This window comes from Ambystoma mexicanum, chromosome 5p (assembly GCF_040938575.1).
Source record: "Ambystoma mexicanum isolate Mex_15411 chromosome 5p, UKY_AmexF1_1, whole genome shotgun sequence".
Taxonomy (NCBI): Eukaryota; Metazoa; Chordata; class Amphibia; order Caudata; family Ambystomatidae; genus Ambystoma; species Ambystoma mexicanum.
In genome coordinates, this window is record NC_090930.1 from 995,205,754 (window position 1) to 995,225,526 (window position 19,773).

The window sequence follows — 19,773 nt, forward strand, 5'->3', positions numbered from 1 at the left end:
GTGGGCGAATCCACTGAACAAGACAAATGGGCGGAGCTGTGATAATCTGCCTCATGCTTGGGAAGAAGCAAAACAAGGTTCTCCAGAACCGCCTGACCAAACTTACCATCCCGCCTGTAACTAGTGTCTAGAGAATAGTGCTTACAGAAAACGGACAGAGTGGCCCACGTAGCCGCCTTGCTAATGACTCCCCAGAAGCATACCTCTGAAAGGAGACTGCCGTACCTTGGCACAGACGGCGGGTGCATGAATCATGCGTGCACCTTCTTATCTAGGGCCATAAAAGCCTCTGAAATGGCCTGCACCATCCAATGGGCGATGGAGGTCTTGGAGGCCTGGGTGGCAAGCGTCCCCGCTCCCCCAAACATGAGACAGCGCTTCAGACTACCGGATGGATCTTGTCCGGGGTGTTGGGGGAGTGGGGGGGGGGGGGGGCGGTGGAACTTGAGCACTCTCCTCAAATCCAGGGAATTCAGGGCCCTTTCTGCCTCTGAATAAGGTTAGAATACAGGCGATTTTCCTGGTTCAAGTGGACCAGTGAGACCACCTTGGGCAAGAAATCTGAATGAGTATGCACAAGATGACCTTGTCGTCGTGGAAGGCGGTGAAGGGTTCAACAGCGTCTGCAGCTCAACGATTCTGCACGCACAGGTGAGCGCCACCAGCAGGACCACCTTGAGCGTAACCGATACCATTGGCTCGAAAGGTTAGATTTTAACTTTAGAGCCAATTCTACTTCACTTGTGAGAACCCCAGAACATTTTGCTGGCCTGGTAAGATTATACTTCCTTATATCTCAGTGAGTGGGAACCTTTTCCCACACTCACAGATCCTTTCACTCTTCATGGGTGTCATTTTTAAGAGTCTCCATAGTGTCTTTAATTTGATTCCTTTTGACAACTTTTGGTATATACACCTTTTTATTTTTACAGGGCTGCCCTTTGTGCTGCCTGTTAGGGAGAATTCTCAGAAATGTGCTAATTCCTCTCTACCTTAGAGACCCCGAGCATATTTTCTGGATTTGGAGGACTTACTTTCATTTTTAACCTGGAGAGCGCAAGACCCCTTTTTCCTCCACTCTCTCATGTATTTTTTCTGTGTTTCGTTTGGTTGTGGAGTCTGACAAACTCCATAGGCATCATCTTTTACATTGTGGCATACAAAACCTTCAGTGCAGTGGCACAGGGAAGTCTTTCAGATTTCCCAAAGGTTTAAATACCTTTCTCTTGGATAACTACTGTTTCCAAGAACAGTAAAGGGAAATTGACTTTACTGACATTTGTAATTTTCTAGACCCAGCACACACCATCTTACAATGGGGTGCTGGAGGGGTTACTTTGTCTAGTTTCTCATGTAACATTTTTATGTTACCCTTTCCACGATTAATGGCTGGTGGCAGTGGTTTACTTTTAACTACCGTGGTGTGTTTTACCACAGGCTGCGTTCCCAGCTGCAGTAAAGCACCCTTGGGTGCCCCTTTTGTCAAAATGGGGCTGGTCTTTTTTCACCATTTCTTTGTGGAAAGGTCCTTCCTGAGATTTACTCTGCGCGCCAAGCCAGGTTTGGTCCCTTTGTTTGTTTAGTCTTTGGTGGGATTCCCGAGTGAAGCCTGTCTCTGGCTTCAGAGTGTCTGGCAGGGGCAGGAAGTGAGGGAGGTGCCCGAAACTCCCTGTGCTTAATCCCCTTGGTTACAGGAATGCACCCAAAGGTGATTGGCTGGCTGTCCTTAGGCGACAGCCACCTTGCTGTGTGATTGACAGCTAGGCTGGGATGAATGGGAGAAACCTGCATAAAAAGTGAGGCTTTTGGCTTGGAAGGTAGAGTCGACCACTGGACGAAGGAATCCGAAGAAGAATGTGGAAGAGACGCCTTACGCAACTCCTGGACCGTTGTTTGTCCGGTGAAGCCCTGCTGCTGGGCTGAAGCTGCAAATTGGCCTCGACTAGAGAATCCCTTGTGTTGGTAGGACCAATCGACCCCAAGACAAACTCATCTGGAAATCCTCTCAAAGCTGGCTGTACTTCCATTGCTGCTACAGGAAACTATTGCCAGGGAGAGGAACACCACAATTAAGTGCATCATTATTAAGTCAGGCCGAGCTCCAGGAAGATCCTCCGACTACCATTGTTAGGCGGAACCTCCTGGGACCACCACATACAATTAGGACTACAGGTGTAAGCAAAAACCAACCTTTGGTTATACGTCTGTACTACAGTTTTGTGGTAGCGAGCTGAGCCAGGCTTATCACAACAAGGAATGTGATCAGTACAAGTTATTACACAGAGGTCTTTCAATCACAGTGGTTCAAGTAGACACTTCTACTCAAGGTTTCTTGGTAAAACACTCATTAAGCTATTACACAATCATTTAGAAAACATTCACTAGAAGGAGGCAACTTAATATTATATACCAAAACACTACAAAACACTAGTTTGAGACAATTTGAGCTTCCCTGAAATAGGAGCCAAATGGCATTTCAGTTACTTAGAAGTGAGCAAAAGGCATATGATCAGTAGAATAGATCACATGTACTTATTAGACAGTGCAAATGGTTGTTCACCGGAAGGGTTCAATTACTAGGCCAAAGTCAATGGGCTAGTGTACTGGATATGAAAGAGCAGTTCTGGAATCAAACGGTAAAGTCTTTGCAAAAATTCTCAGAAGTAGTTTAGGTGAAAAAGAATCATGTTGGTCACAAGCTGATTAGGCATGCAAGTTGGGAAAGTTTCACGAACTTTCACTGCGAGAGTGGCGTTCGCTCAATCGGGTTGGCACAGTACCTTAGTATGAAGAAACAAATGCAGCTGAAGTCGTTGGTTCCGCGCAGTTCCTGCAGATCTCCCTGTTCCTGAGCCTCAGTCGTGAGGACAAGAGGGAGGACTTCTGCACTGCCCTGCATCGTCCGACAACGCAAATAAAATGGAGTCACTTCAGTTCCAATAGCTGTAATTCAAGCGCACAAGCTGGTGTCCATCTCCCTGGTTAATCCTAACCAGCGTTGAGAATGGTATCTAGGTGGCTTACGAGTTGATTGGTCCCACCAACTCAAAAGAGAGGAGTCGTCCTTGAAGGGCATCTATGTCGAGATGAACTTGGCAATTCAGAACTGCAGCAGGGCTTCACCGGGCAAACCAACGATGCAGGAGTTGCAGCAGCCGTCCTCTTCCAGCTCTTCTTCAGTTCTTTCGTTCCAGTGGTCGACTCTGCTTTCCAGTCCAAGAGACTTGCCTTTAAAACAGTTCTCCCTTTCATTCCAGCCTAGCTGTCACTAACCCAGCAGGGTGGCTGTCCTTGCCGGAACGTCAGCCAGCCAATCACACCAGAGTGCATTTGGATCTCCTAGGAGACTAAGCACAGAGAGTATCGGGCACCTCCCTCACTTCCTGCCCACCCCAGACACTTAGGCGCCAGAGGCGGTCTTCAGTCCTGAAGCCTGCCAAAGGCATACGAACATAGGGACCAAACATGGTTTGGCACACAGAGAAACACTAGAAGGAGCTTTCCAAAAATAAACAGCGACAAAAGAAAACCGGGACCCGTTTAAACAAAGGGGCTTACGGGGCCCATCTTGAAAAACATGGCTCCCGTGATTTTTAGCTACCGGTGTTCGTGGTCGGGAAAAATCATGGTAGTTCATTGTAAAACCACTGCCACCAGCCTTTCCAATAGTTTCAATAGGAAAGGGTAGCATTTGACCGCTACATGAGTATTTAGACACATGGGATACTATGTAACCCCTCCAGCACTCCATTGTAAAATGATGTGTGCTGGGTCTAGGAATTTGGAAAGACTAGTAAAGTCAATTTCACTTTACATTTTCTGGGAAACCGTTTATCCCAGAGAAGGTATTAAACCTTTGGGAAGTCTAAAAAGACATCCCTGTGTCACTGCACGGAGGGTACTGTGTGACACATAAAAAGATGATGCCTATGGAGTTGTCTAAAACTAACAAAAAGAAAGAAACACAGAAAACAAACAAAATGTAAAAAGTTCAAAGCCCCAAAGTTTAGCAAAAGAGCTGGAGGGCTCTAAGGTAGAGGGAATTAGTACATTTATGAGAATTCTCCCCAACACCCATGAAGCAGGATTAACCAAGCCTGAGCCACAACAGAGTGCGGGACCCCAGAAGCAAGGAAAGTTCACCAAGTGTCAGAGAACCGCTGTGGTGCTAGTCGCAAGAAGCTGAAACTGCAAAGTGCTGCTGATCTGAAGATTGCCCATTGCTGCTGCCGACCTTCAAATTGTAGTGCAGGAGTCCCCCAGACGTCCTCCCCCTTTTCCCCACGACTGAGGCCCAGGAACACAAGGATCTGCCATACTACAACAGGAACAGAAGCCAGTTGGAAGCAATTTCCTCAGACCTAAGCTACTGTAAACCAAGGGGTACCTACCTCTTGTTGTGTAACTTACTAGTTCTCAGTTGAGACTAGCATCCGTTCGCTTTTGCAGAGTTGCTTGCAACTTAGCAAATCACAAGCCTCTCCAGCTGGTGGCCGAACAGCGATTTATTTTGCAACAAAATACTCTAACATTGTGCAAGACTTTCTACTTACCTTCAAGAACCTGACTGTTTTGCTCTGTCCCTCCAAAAAGTCACATTCTTAACTGGTGTAGCTGGGAAAGGGTTAATCTGCATTGCATTGGGGGGGTTTAAAAAGTACTTACCTGTTGGAGAAACTTGTTAACCATTGTTTCTTCCTCTAGTTTCCGTTTGACAACAAACTATGGTATTGCTCTAAATGTACCAGTGATATATCAATGTCCACAGTGTCCTAGTTATTGAAGTCATCTCAGGGTGTAGGAAGTATCTGTGTGCCATCCCCAATGGTTAGATACTGATTTACTGAAACTGAGTGTATTTTTGAAGTATATTTTAAGACCTATACATTTGCTACCTTCTAAAGAAAGCTTATTCAAACAGAGTATCATTTTTATTTGGATACTTGTCACAGTGAAACTATGTTGCAACACTACAGCTCACATTGACCCCTCTTGTGATAAGCCTGGCTGCTCAGTCACTCTACCAACTTGTGTAGTACATGCTTATACCAAAGGTTGGATTAACTGCCAAGAGGACAAGGCTGGTGCAGTCTCCCACAGGGTACTGCATACAATATTGCCTAACGCAGTCTGGTGAGATCCACTAGACTAAAAAAGACCTGCATTTTGAGCCATCCCACGTCGTGCTGACACCTTGCGGGGGCTGCAATACCCCAATACTCTGGGAACTTGAGCCATTGTGCTGTGCACAGTCTTCCAAATTCTGAATCTTGCCAAAACTTTGTGGGCATCCTACTGGACCTCCAGAGACGCGATCCCAGTCCTTGAAGTTCCCTCACAAGAGTGCTGGACCAGATTAGCGACGCAAATCCAATCAGCGATATGCAGTCTTCTGGCTCCTGACAAGGGCGCCAAAACCAGAGCCGCATCCTGCCACAAAGTCTTGCCTGGAGCCTTCCTCGTTGATCCCTTCAGTCTTCATGACAAGGAATTCAGCAGCCAGGTTTTTCGCTGCAGATCCTGAAGTCTCCCCCGCTGCAACCTCTTCTATGCCGAGTTGACCATGCGAAGAACCTCTTGCCTAGAGCCTTCCCTGTGATCCCGGCTGCAAAAGCCCTTGCAGTGTCCTGTCCTCAATCCTCATGATAAAGGAATTCATCAACCAGGTTTTTGGCTGTAGATACTGAGGTCTTCTTGCTGCAACTCTTCTGTGCCAAGGTTCTGTGTTGGCTGGGGTGTTTATTTACATTAAGCCTTTGTGATTCCTGTGTAGCTTTGGGATATTTCGTGTGACTGTGTCCTGTCTTCTCAGAGGTCCCTGGACCCCAACTAACTCTAAAGTGAACTACTTACTTGTTTGAACGCATATCTGACTATCTTGGCCTGCCTACAGCTGACTCCTAGACCACTAGGGTCCCTCTTCTGCACGAGTGAACTCATGCAATGGAATAGGGTAGGACTGGATAGGTAAAGGATTCCGTCTTGAAATGTATAACAAGTGTTTATAGTACTTGTGAAAGAGTTGGTTGGTACCCGTCACTGCAAGAACTTTAGCTACTCACTCACATTGAATGTGTTGTGCCAATGGGACACATTCCTCACCGTAATCTTATTTCTGGTGCTTGTACATGCTTAGATTCACATGCTCTGCATAATCCGACTGTTAGGCAAGATTGTATGCAGTATCCTTGGGTGCACAACAACCCTGACCTGGCAGTAGTAAGCCAACCTTTGGTATAAGTCTGTACTACACAGGTTGGTAGTGTGGACGAGTAGCCAGGCTTACCTCAAGAGGGGTCAATGTGAGATGTAGGGGTGTTACAGAGTTGCTGCTGGAAACCGTAAGAGCCAGAGAGAGGAACGCCAGTTTGTATGCATGGCTTTTAAGTTGGCCAAGAGCTCCAGGAAGATCCTCTGGACTCACAAGAAGCAGGACTGACCGAGCCTGAGCCCCCTCAACAGAGTGAGAGACCCAAGAAGCAAGGAAGGTCCATCTAGACAGCCAGCAACCTCGGCGTTGCCATTTGCGGTAGACGCGAGGAGCTGAAACACTGAACAGCCACTGAAAGTGAAGTTTGCAAGTTTTGACTGTCCCAGTGCAGTAGTCACCCGACGTCCTCTTGTCCCCACGACTGAGGCCCAGGAACAGTGAGATCTGTGCAGAGCTGCACAGTAACAGGAGTCATCTGCTGCATCTTGTCTTCATTTAAAAGGTACTGTACAAAGTCTAAGAACTTGCCTCTTGCTGTAGAGTTGCTTGCATCTTCTACTACTCACAAGTCTGACAGCATGTGGCCCTACAATGATTAATCTTTTTCTTCAAAGACTTCTGAAACATTGTGAAAATACTCATCTACTTACCTTCAAAGAAGTGCTTCAGCCCATATACTCTTGCTTTGTGACTTTGGCTTAGCCTGTTTTAACTGAATGACTATTATTGGGGGATCTGAAAGTAAGTATTTGCCCGCTTACGAAATATTTGTGTTATCTTGTTTGCTCTAATAATCCTTTCCCCTTTTGCTCGCTCTTAACTAAATCTGAATGCCAACAGTAATACATTAAATTCAACAGCACTCTAGCAATTGAAGTCACCTGTGAGTGTAGGTCTCTGCTGTATGTCATCCCAAAGGGGTATTTACTGATGCTGAACAAGAGTGTATAATTTGGAAGTATATTTGTGTGGTGTTTTACAGTGCTCCCTTCTGAAGGCGGCTTTAACTGACTGGTATATAAATGCATAATTGTGTTTAAAAAAAAAAAAGAAACCCTGTGTGCAAGTGTCTGCTTGAATACTTGTCACAGTGAACCTATGTGCAACTCCCCTACAGCTCACATTGACCCCTCTTCAGATAAGCCTGGCTACTCGTCCACACTGCAAACCTGTGTAGTACAGACTTCTACCAAAGGTTGGTTTACTACTGCCAGGAGGTCAGGGTTGTTGTAGTGCACCCTAAGGGTACTGCATACAATCTTGACTAAAACCGACATTCAGTGGTAGTCACCATTTGTTTTCGAAACTCGAAAAGAGAGGTCAACAGGGCATGTTAGTAATACTATACCTAGTGCAATCTGTACTGTAACCATGGTCCTTCACACAATGAGGAACCTCAGATTGTTTGTTTCCGGCATGAGGTTGCATGAAGTGTAGGGAGTACAGATGTGATGAGCAGAAACAGTAATAACCCAGAAAAAAACATATGCGCCTTCTAATCTAGTAGGGGAGGACACTGTGGGCGCATTTGGATCTAAGCAGATACAAGCACCTGAAATACAATTACGTTGAGTAATGTATCTGTTAGAGAGAATTTTCATTACTGTGCTAATTCCCTTAAACCTTAAGCTCTTTTGCTGGACTTAAGACTTGTTAATTTTAACTCCTGAGTGAGTGGGACCTTTTTCTCACTCATGTGTTTTTCCCTGATTTGGATTGGTGCTTTCACTGTTTTTGGAGTCCCACAAACTCCATAGGTATCTGCTTTTTGTATGGTGACACAGAGCACCTTCAGTGCAGTGTCACTGGGACGTCCTTTGGATTTCGCTTTAAGTTTAAACAACTTTTCTTGGGTGAACTTTTCTCAAGAATAGCAAGGTGAAATTGATCTTACTAACTGCTTCTCTTAGTAGGCCCAGCACACACCATCTAATGTGGAGTGCTCGGGGCGGGGGATGGGTTTACCTAGTAGACCCTTATCCTACATTCTCAAGTAAAAATGTTTGTTACCCCTCACTACTTTAAATGGTTGGCAGCAGTCGTTTAATTTTCCAACCATTGTGCTTTTCTACCGCAGACCGAATCCTTGACTGCCATTTTCTGTTTGTGAGGTCTTTCTTGGGTTTTATTCTATGCACCAAGCCAGGTTTGAGCCCTTTGTTCAGATTGCCTTTGTCTGGCATCAGTCCTGAAACCCGCCTCGGGCTCCAGTGTGTCTGGAAGGGCAGGAAGTGAGGGAGGTTCCCGAAACCTCTGTCCTTTTTCTCTAGGAGTACATGAATGCAACCAGTCCTGACTGGTGGCTGGCTGCCCTTTCAGGACAGCCACCCCACTGTTTGAGTGACAGCCTAGACTGTGCATGAATTGGAGAAACCTGCTTAAAAGGCGAGGGTTTTGGGACTAGAGGCGGAGTCGACCACTGGGAAGTACATCCCATGAAGAAATCGCGAACGAAGCTTGCTGCATCCTCCTGGACCTTTGAATTGCACGGTGAAGCCTGCTGCTGTGCTGAAACTTTTTCAGATCGACAAGTGAAGCTCCGGAAGGGACCACTTCCCTTGTGTTAGTGGGACCAAATAACCCAGAGACAAACTTCACTGGACCCTCTTCCCCAAATGGCTGTAATTCTTTGCTGCTGCAGCAACCGAGTGCCAGGGGTCGATAAATCCTTAGTCAAGTGCAACGTCTGCAATCCGGCCTGAAGCTCCAGGAGTCTCCCAAGGACACTCCAGAAGCAGGACGACCAGAGCTCTAGTCCCCTCACCAGAGTGAAGGAAGCCCAACAGGTATCCAAGATCTGCGGTTTACCGCACGCTGAAACAGCAAAGTGCTGCTGATCCGCAAAGAGCCTGTAGCTGCCGACGCCCTCCAAATTGCTGCCGTAGGAGTCCTCCAGACGTCCTTCCTCTTGTCCCCACAACTGAGGCTCAGGAACCCAGGATCTGCATTGCTGCAACAGGACAGAATCCAGCTGGACCACTCTTCTTCAAACCAGAGGTACTGTTCAGACTTTGGGTACTTAGCTCGGTGTCTTTAGTTGAGACTTGCAGTGGCTACTTTCGTTAGAGTGGATTTCAACTTTGCTTTGCACAAGTGTAACAGCTTGGAACCCTACAAGTGATTTCTACAAAACTCTAAACTAGGTAGTAACAGTTCTCCTATGTTTGTCCCTGTGCTCATAGAGCACAGACTTCTCCTCCGATGTGACCTGTAACTGAAACAATTCTGTGGCTTTGCCGATGGTAGTATGAAAGGAAACTAGATCATCCGGTGGTGAAGAGCCATCCCGAGAATCTTTCTTTCTGGGCTTTTCGACAATGTAACCGTCCCATTCACTAGTATCCGGCTCTTGCGTGATCTCGCCTTCTTCTGGTTCAGAAAATTCTCTGAAAGGACCTCCTTGCCAGTCTGAGACTGAAACAGAGGATGGTACAATCGTTAGATCTCTATTTGGAGACCTTGTCCTGTGTGACGATGCTGGAGAAGGGACCCTTGTCGGTGAAGCACTGAGTGTCCTGCTCCTAGACCTGCACGGTGGCTCAGGTGAACGCACCCTTTTCTGTGGCCTACTCCTGGAAGGCGAATGTCTTGGCGTGCTTTGTCAAGGTGAAAAATCTGTGAGGTTAGGTTCCCTCGGCACAGCGGACTTGCTTTTTTCATTTTGAAGTCTGTTGAACTCCTCAATGATCCTTTGCATTGATAACATGAGCACAGGATCATAAGGATCAGAGGGCACCTCTGTAGTAGGTTGCCAAGGAGGGCTGTGTTCCTTAGGTGTAAGCCAATGCTGTCCCTCAAAACTCTTGTCTGAAAACTCCTGCAGGAGGACGTCAGGTAGTTCTGGCATTTCTCCTAAGGGATATAATTGTGTTCGCTGTGGTTCAAGAGCGTCGACAAACTGAGGCGGTGCTTCTATAGACTCAGGAAGACTGTCTACATTGGATGGTGTAACAGTGGCATCAGCGAGGGGCGTTTTGGGCCCCAATTCTTCAGTCGGTAAAGAAGCTTGCGGTGCCGTGGTCAAAGATTTTGATTTTGTGGACGGGGGCTTGCCTTTATCCGTCGACGAGTGCGTGGAGGAAGATTTCATGGACGGTAACTTATCCGTCGAGTGCTTCGTGGACGAATATCTCATGGACGAATAGCTCGTGGACGAGTGCTTTGTGGACGAATGATGAGCTTCCTTCGTCAATGATTGCTTAGTGGATGACAAACTCACTGACAAGGACTTCGTCGTGGACGATGCGGGTTGTCGCGTGGTGGTAGTCGATGAGGGCGTTGTTGATGGCTCGGTGGACAACGGGCCTCTAACTTTACTGCTGCTCATAGACTGCCTCTCCGTGGACGACTGTCCCCCTCCACCCCCGCCGGTTTTTTGCAAACTCCTCCTTACCTTTGGAGGTAGTTTTTGCCATAGAATGCTTCATTTTATGGCTTGTAGACTCCAGGGGAGGTAGGAAAGGTATAATTTCCAGCTTCCTCTTGCTCGTGGGAGTGGAGCTCCTTTCCACTGAAGAAGCCCTTCCTTTAGAAGTTTGCTTCTCAGATGATTTGCTGGAGTGAACAGGGGCTGCCTTTGCAGATTCCTCGTCTGAAGAAAGCCCCTTTGCTTCCAAATGCAGAAGTCTTCTATGCCTGTCTTGTAGGGTCTTAGTTGAAAGACTTGCAAATGTGACATTTCTGGATGTCATGGGGATGAAGACAGTATATACAGTGATCATGGGGATCTTTTATGTAAACCACCTTTCTCCTGCACCTCCTGCAATCCCTGAATAGGGAAGGCTTCTTGGTAGTCTAAAGGTCAGCCATCTGAAGAGAAAGTTCACTCCACGAATTCAGGATCAAACCAAAGTTTTTTGGAGCCCCAAAAACCACTGGAGATAGCCCCTAGCCAGGGGAATGTTGTAGAGTATAATATAAACTACTGTGAACATTGAAGAAATTTGAAAAAGCTCAGAGCTTGAGGATTCCCTGAGTCAATTAGACTGCGGTGAAAAATCTGAAGATGGCTGCCGGGGGCGGAGCTTAAGCTCTGCCACCTCATTGGTTGGGGTCAAAGGACCAAAGTGAGGTGGAAGGACTACACAATAGAATGGCTCATGGGCCATAGTGGACTATGTTCATGTATTTCTATGTAGCAATGTGTGTATATTAAAAAAATGTATTAATCACCGAGGATTCCCAGTCGGACGACGGGGAATAATCAAGCATCTGAATCCATGAAAGATCCAATGCTAGAGAAACTTCAATTCAGCGGTTCTTCAGTGTTTCAGCTCCTCGTGTCTGGCAGAAAATGGCAACACTGCAGTTCTCGGATACCACTTCAGACTTTCTTTGCTTCTGGGGTCCAGTTCTCTGTTGAGGTGGCTGAGGCTTGGTCAGTCCTGCATCAAGGAAGTCCGGAGGATCTTCCTAGCGCTCGGGTTGGACTTAAAAGCAACACACAGGATCTGGTATTCCTCTCCCTGGTTCTTCCCTTCCAGCAGCAGCAGTGCAAACACAACCAGCTTCGAGAGGATGTCCAGACGGGCTTACTTGGAGTGGATTGGTCCCACCAACTCAAAAAGGAGATGTCGTCCTTGCAGGGCTTCTCTAGTCGAGGCGAATTCGGAGCTTCAGCACAGCAGCAGGGCTTCACCAGGTAAACCAATGGTCCAGGAGTTGCAGTAGGCGTCTCTTCCGAGTTCTTATTCGAATTCCTTCGTCTAGTGGTCAACTCTACCTTCCTAGCCAAAAAGCCCCGCCTTTTAAGCAGGTTTCTCCCATTCATTCCAGCCTAGCTGTCAATCACACAGCAGGGTGGCTGTCCTTGCCGGACAGCCAGCTGGCCAATCACCTTTGGGTGCCTTCCTGTAACCAAGGGAAGCCCCTCCATCACTTCCTCCCCCTGCCAGACATACCAGAGCCAGAGGCCGGCTTCTCTCGTGAATCCTGCCAAAGACAAAACGAACTAAGGGACCAAACCTGGTTTGGCATGCAGAGTAAATGAGTGCCAGCCCGCGGTTTAAAAAAAGCACAATGGTCGTAAGAAGTACACCACTGCCACCAGAATTGTAGAAAAGGTAACAAAAATGTTACATGAGAAACTAAACAAGGGGGATACGAAGTAACACCTCCAGCACCCTATGGTAAGTTAGTGTGTGCTGGGTCTAGAAAGTTACAAAATGTAAGTAGTCAATTTCACTTCACTGTTCTTGGAAACAGTTTCACCAAGAGAAGGTATTTAAACCTTTGGGAAAACTAAGACTTCCCTGCGCCACTGCACTGAAGGTGCTCTGTGTCAATGTAAAGATGATGCCTGTGGAGTTTGTCAGGCTCCAAAGTCAAAAGAAACAGAATGAATCACATTAAAATTACATGACATAAAAAGTCCTAGAGTCCAGCAAAAAGAGAAGGGGGTCTCTAAGGTAGAAGGGAATTAACACATTTCTGAGAATTCTCCCCAACAGCTGGTCTGCCAAATTGGGGAAAGCATGGGACGCAGGCAGTTCCTTTAACACCCTGTGGGCCATGGATGGCCACGGACCCACTATCACCAATATTACCACCTCTGCAAAGGCTTAGAATTGCTGTATATGGCTGGAGCCTACAATCGCCTCCTTCTAGGCTGTTGTACCATGTAAGGGCCCCTCCAGAGTGGGCAACTGACCACCCTGTGCATGCTGGGCTCCCTCCAGCCCCCAGCTGCATGCAGCCGTGCTTACCTCTGCACTGGGATGGAGGGTATGGGGGGGGTCATGTGTGGGGAGAGCACAATCCCTTTGTTCAGGCAAGTGCAGACAACATGTGTCAAGTGCTGGTAGTGGGACTGTAGGGATACAAACCGTCCTCAAGTACGGCAGTGCAGGTGTGCAACTGGCGGTGGAGGGCACCTGGGCCTGAGATCAGAGGGTGGCCAGGTAACCAGTGCAGTTTCAGTTTCAGCCAGGAAGCCAGCAGGGGAGAGGAGGAGAAAAAAAAGCAGAAGCAAAGAAAGGTTTTGAGGTGCTTCCTGAACCGGAGATGGTTCTCCTCAAGTTTAAGGGAGGCTGTTCCAGAAGGAGGCACCCGCCGAAGAAAGGGACCTACCATCAACTCATTTGTTGGAGAAGCGATTGACCCGGAGGAAGTTGGAGGCGGATGAGCAAAGAGCTCGAGAAGGAAGATATTTAGGAAGAGCGAGTTGAAGGTATTGAGGCCCCAGAAGGCCTTGTGGACGATGCAGAGGGTTTTGAACTTAATCCTCGCAGCCACTGGGAGCCAATGTAGAGATTTCAGTCCTGAAGAGATACGATCCCTGGGCTTGAGGTCAAGGACAAGTCTTGCCGTCCTGTTCTGGATGAGTTGCGGAGGGTAGAAGCAGGCAGATTTAGAAAGAGGCTGTTGTAATAGTCCAGCCTAGAGAGGACAAGAGCTTTGGAGACAGCGAGCTTCTGGGAGAAGGAGAGTAAAGGCAGAATCCATCTGAGGAGTTTCAGTTGGTAGTGTGATTTCTTGGAGACGCCAGAGATGTGAGGAGAGAAGGAGTGTGTGGAGTCGAAGATGACCAAGGTTTTGGCCTTGCAGGTAGGAAGAGGACCAAGAGAGGCTGGCCAGAAAGCAGCAGGAAATGAGGGAACGGGTGTGCCGATGATGAGAATCTCAGTCTTATTGGAATTAAGGCAGAGGTCATTGGCGGCACACCACTCCTGGACAACAGACGGTCAGAGATGAGGGAAGGAGAGGAGTAGGCAGAGGGTAGCCTGAAAATGAGCTCGGTGTCATCCGCATAGCATTGAAAGTTGGGGCAGAGGGTGGCGATGCAGTGGGCAAGGAGTGCCAGGTATTGGTTGAACAGCCAGGGAGAGAGGTTAGACCCCTGGGGGAAACCACAGGTAGAGAAAACGATAGTGGATAGGAAGGACCCAAGCTGGACCTGGGAGGGTCGGTCAGAGAGGAAAGAAGTCAGCCACGTCAGAGCCTGACCAGCTATACCCAGGTTATCACAGAGACGGTTGAGCAGGATGGCATGGTTGACAGTGTCGAAGGCAGAAGAGAGATCAAGCAGGATGAGGACACAAGGGGTGTTAGCATAGAGGTTGCACTTTGTTTTGCCCTAGACTAACAATCGAGAGGATTTCTGGTTAAAGGATAAGCTGTTGACAGCAGTGACCTTTCCTCACCTTGTGACTTCTCATTTGAGCTTTACCGCGTTTGGCTTCCAACTGTGGCTAGTGTCCAAACATGGCCACGCCACATGGTTTTTCGCCTGTCCTTTGGCCATCTTGTTCATTAGCCCTTTTGCTGGCCTGAAAGGCCAGGAAAAGCCTTGTACCGATTTACAGTGCCTGGGAGAGAAGCTTTTGGTGGGCTACTGGAGGGCTTTGTGCGTTTGCTGGCAGGATGTGGGCTGGGACTGTCTGGTCTCAATCCACAAACTGGTTTCAGTGTGTCTGAGTCATATATGCTTGAGTGTTCCCACCTTGGTCCCGACTGAACCACTGGAAGGCTGTGTGGGCTACTTCTGTCATTGGCTAGTGAGGGCAGCTGCTCTTACCTGGCTTTTAGGATAAGAAGGGGACCCCTGCACCAGCTCTTCAGAGGTCCTGGAGAAACCTGAAGGAGCCAAGACTCCTATCCAGCTGTGAGACCTGCAATGAAACTGGAGACCTGCCGGAAGGAGCCCTGACTACCAACTTCTGCTGCTGTCCTGGAGGAGCACCGTCTTGCTCAAGGTCTTTAACAGTCCTGTGTAGAAGTCAAATGCTACCCTTTCCTCTCAGAATGGCTGTTGGCAGTGATTTTACAACGAACTACCATGATTTTTCCTGACCGCAAACTATTTGTAGCTCCGGTAACGTTTAATCGCGGAAGCCATGTTTTTCAAGATGGCGTCTGAGCCCCCTCTGTAAAAACAAGTCCCAGTCTTCTTTTTTTGCCATTTTTGTGGAAAGGTCCTTCTAGAGGTTGTCTCTGCGCGCCAAACCAGGTTTGGTCTCTTTGTTCATTCACCTTTGGTGGGCTTCAGGAATGAAGACCGCCTCTGGTGCCAGAGTGTCTGGGGTGGTCAGGAAGTAAGGGAGGTGTCATACTCTGTTCTTAGTCTCCTAGGAGACCCAAATGCACTCTGGTGATTGGCTGGCTAACTGTCCGGCAAGGACAGCCACCCTGCTGGGTGAGTGACAGCTAGGCTGGAATTAATGGGAGAAAACTGAATAAAAAGGCGAGTCTCTTGGCTTGGAAGGCAGAGTCGACCACTGGAACGAAAGAACCAAAGACGAGCTTCAAGGGGACGGCTGATGCAACTCCTGGACCGTTGGTTTGCCCGGTGAAGCGCTGCTGCAGGTCTGAATCGCCAATTTCACCTCAACAGAGAAGCCCTGCAAGGACGACTTCTCCCTTTGAGTTGGTGGGACCAATCAACTCGACCCGTAAGCCACCTGGATACCCATCTCGGAGCTGGTTGCATCTTCTTCAGAGTGGTGCAGAAAACCATATAACCAGGGAGAGGGACACAAGCTTGTGTGCGTTACTTACAGCCACCGGAATTGAAGGTTGCCAGTTGCGAGCTTTTTGACCAGTCCTAATGAAGGAGTCCCCCAACGTCCTTCCTCTTGCCCCACGACTGAGGAACAGGAACAGCAAGATCTGCCGGAACTGCCAGGAAAATAAGTCATCTGCTGCATCTTTTTCTTCATTGAAAGGTACTGTCAAATGAGAGAGAGTACTCACCTCTCACAGTGAAGTGCTTGAAACTTTTGCAACTCGCAGGGCTAATCAGCTTGAGACCCAACATATGATTCTTTTTTACAAACTACTTCTGAGAACTTGTGCCAAGACTTTACCGTTTACTTACCAGAACCGCTTTATCCTATCCAAGACTTTAGCCCATTGACTTTGGCCTAGCCTATTGAATTGACTCTTCTGGTGAAATCAAAGTATTTGCACTGTCCAAGAATAATTGTAACCTTTCATGTTCTAATAATCTTTGCCTTTTACTCCTCTTGAAAAGTATTCTGAAATAGTATTGAAGTGTGTGTGTGTTATACAATTGCCTCCTTATTAATGTTTCATAACTGACAAATAAAATAATTATTTATCAAAGAACCCAAGAGTTTATTTGAACATGTGCGATTGTAGACCTCTGTGTAACATCATTACTGCTCACATTCCCCCTCTTGAGATTAGCCTGGCTGCTCAGCTCCGCTACCAAAACTGTGTACTACAGACTTATACCAAAGGTTGGTTTGCTTACACCTGTAGTCATAGTTGTGTGTAGTGGTCCCAGAGGGTACTGCATACAAACTCTGCCTAACACATCTCGACAGCCAGGAACCGCAGTGTTGCTATTTGCGGTAGATGCAAAGAGCAGAAACACTGAACAGCCACTGATTTGAAGATTGCCGGTTGAGAGCAGCGACCGTCTCATTGCAGTGCAGGAGTCCCCAGATGTCCTCCCTCTTGTCCCCACGACTGAGGCCCAGGAACAGTGAGATCTGCATAGCTGCACAGGAACAGAAGTCCTCTGCTGCACTTTTTCTTCAATACCAAGGTACTGTTAAGTCTGAGAGAACGTACTTCTCACTGTAGAGTTGCTTGTACCTTCTATTACTCAAAAGTCTAATCAGCTTGTGGCCCTACATTTGATTCTTCTATTCTTCAAAGACTTCTAAAACATTGTGCAAAGACATGTCTACTTACCTACCAGAAGTGCTTCATTCTATATAAGACTTTTGCCCATCGACTTTGGGTTAGTCTGTTTTACTGAATGCCTCTTCTTGGGGGATCCAAAAGTATTTGCCTGCTTAAGAATATTTGTGGTCTCTTGTTCTAATAACCTTTTCATTTTACTAACTTATAAGAGTATTATAAATGCAAACAGTAAGATATTAATGTCCCCAGCACCCTAGCTGTTGAAGTCACCCGATGGTGTAGGTTGTGTCTGTGGGCCATCCCAAGAGGGTCTTTACTAATTTAGAAATTGCGTGCAGCAACACCTTATTTCTCATTCCTCAACCCCCTCACCTTTCCCAAAAACAATGCATCAGAGTGCCAACTGTGGGGGTGGGGGGTCTTACAAATCACAAATAAATACCATTGAAAAGGCAGTAAAGAGGCATATACCTTGATGCAACCATCACGTTTCCTCCAAACCCGAAATAGAAAACATACCTTACGAGACTCCATAAGTTGGTGCAAGCCAACAACAACAAGCAAGCCAAGTCCTCCAAGGAACACATACAAGAAGATCCTGACCAAAAAATAAAAAATGCGTTAGAAAGAGCCATATTCTTTATAAAAGCCATTCTTCATAGGAAAACTTAATTTCATGTGTAATCATTAGCAAGCCTGGTTTCATCCAGCTTATGATGATTCAAAGACCGCTAAAAAGTGTAGAAGCCGTATTTAATATGTAATCAATGCTGAACACACGTTAATGTAGTATATTTTTCAAACCCGCAATTACATAGCACAGCACTGCCCGCCTCCCCAGACACATTATTCAAGTACTGCAAGAATAAACTATCAAGTGCAGCAAGCTTAATTTTTAACTTCCACAAACCAGACTACAATACCCATAATTGGAGGTCTGTAGCACAGGTAGAGGATAGTAACACTGGCAGAATACATTTGTAGGGAGGATTTTCCTAAACCTTAATGTGTGGGGCAAAATATGACCAAACACATCTAGATTGCATGGCTTCTCCCCTTGATGCCTAACAGCAAAGGTTAAACCAAGCAGAAACATGAAATCTTAGCTCTAATGCAGTGAGCACAGTGGTATAAAATGAGGTCCGACAATAGCGCACACAGTAAGCAAATGTCCGATAAGCTTTAAACACAGATGAAAACCCAAGTAACTAACTTTTAAACTATGCTTTATAGGGCAAAGACTTCACAGATGTCCCCCACTAGTGTTCAGCATTCAGTCGGAGTTCAATAGGAAAGTTTTACAATGGGATGCAAACATCAAGGTCTTAAGAGCTTCACAAGTCAGTGTTGGAAAAATGAGTTAAAAAAACAGCCAGTTATCAAAAAGGGAGCTTCCAGGTTGCCAAAAGCAGCACAATGAAGTGACCTGGTGTTAGGCCAGTGTTTCTAAAGTCCAATTAAGGGCTTCATTAAAAACCATACATATATGAGGCAGTACATAAATCCACATACATATATGAGGCAGTACATAAATCCACTCTGCTGTACAACCCAAGAACATTTGGTGGCATAGGCAGAGCAGCCAGACTCACTCGTTTTAGGAGGGAGAGAAGACTGTAGCTTTGTACAATGAATTTGTAGCATACATGTGGTCCAAAGAAACAAAAACACTATCTATTGTAAGAATAAATAGTTCATTGAAATACAAATGGACCACGATAATTCTTGGGTCAGTACTAGATCATCATATAAATACAATTTAAAAAAAACAATACCTATGGTATGCAATACCACATAGGTATTGAGGTACTGACATCCTCTTTTCTGTCCCATCTCCAGACAAATGGACTCTGCATCCGATTTCCACACTCTCCCCCCCTTCTCTTCATCTCCTATTAATGGTGGCACTAGATGGGAAGTTCTCTTGGCTTGCTTCTCATCGTCGAGGTGCATCATTAATGTCCATCACAATGGCACCATCATGGCCCACGGTCCTCAATCCAATCTCCTCTTTGACCGACTCCTGCCGTCTCTCATCAACTTCCTTCTTGCTCCCGCTACTCCTCATTCCCATCTCTCAGCACCCCCATCATCACCTCTGTCGGGTGTACTACTCCCCCTACCCAATCCTCAGAAAACCTTTAAGGGTGGTGACCAGCTTCACTTAGCCACACTTAATGCACGTTCTGCTATCAAACACGAACATTTGCCTCCTCCTTTAAGACTTTGATCTCAACATACTAACTCTCAGAGACGTGGTTCAATGCCATTACAGTCACTGCTTTTGACTCCCTTCTACCGGATGGCTACAAGATCACCTCAAAGCCACAGAAACGGCTGTGTTGCTATTTGTGGTAGTCCCGAGGAGCTGAAACACCAAGTGCCACTTGTTTGAAAGATTGTCGGTTGCTAGCAGTGACCGTCCCATTGCAGTGCAGGAGTTCCCCAGAAGTCCTCCCTCTTGTCCCCACGACTGAGGCCCAGGAACAGTAAGAGCTGCACAGGAACAGAAGTCATCTGCTACACTTTTCCTTCAATACAAAGGTAAAGTCTGAGAAAACATACCTCTCATTGTAGAGTTGCTTGCATCTTCTACGACTCGCAGGTCTAATCAGCTTGTGGTTCTACATTTGATTCTTCTTTTCTTCAAAGACTTCTAAAAAATGGTGCAGACTTTTCTACTTACCTACCAGAAGTGCTTAATTCTATATAAGATGTCCGCCCATTAACTTTGGCTTAGCCTGTTATACTGAATGACTCTGCTTAGGGGATCCAAAAGTATTTGCCTGCTTAATATTTGTGGTCTCTTGTTGTTCTAATAACCTTTTCCTTTTACTAACTTCTAAGAGTATTCTAAATGCAAACAGTAAGATATTACCTGAGGGTGTAAGTTGTGTCTGTGGGCCATCCCAAAAGGGTCTTTACAGATTTACAAATGAAGAGTGTATAGT

The 19,773-nt window shown here is 46.6% G+C and overlaps 1 protein-coding gene across 1 annotated transcript in view; it reads right to left on the reverse strand.

Moving 5' to 3' along the window:
* The window catches only part of SSR1 (signal sequence receptor subunit 1), a 297,485-nt gene that overhangs the window by 94,239 nt on the left and 183,473 nt on the right, over positions 1-19,773 (reverse strand). The window contains exon 6 of the mRNA XM_069613473.1: positions 17,342-17,420. Coding sequence (XP_069469574.1) covers positions 17,342-17,420 — 79 coding nt within the window. The remainder of the gene's footprint in view (positions 1-17,341; positions 17,421-19,773) is intronic.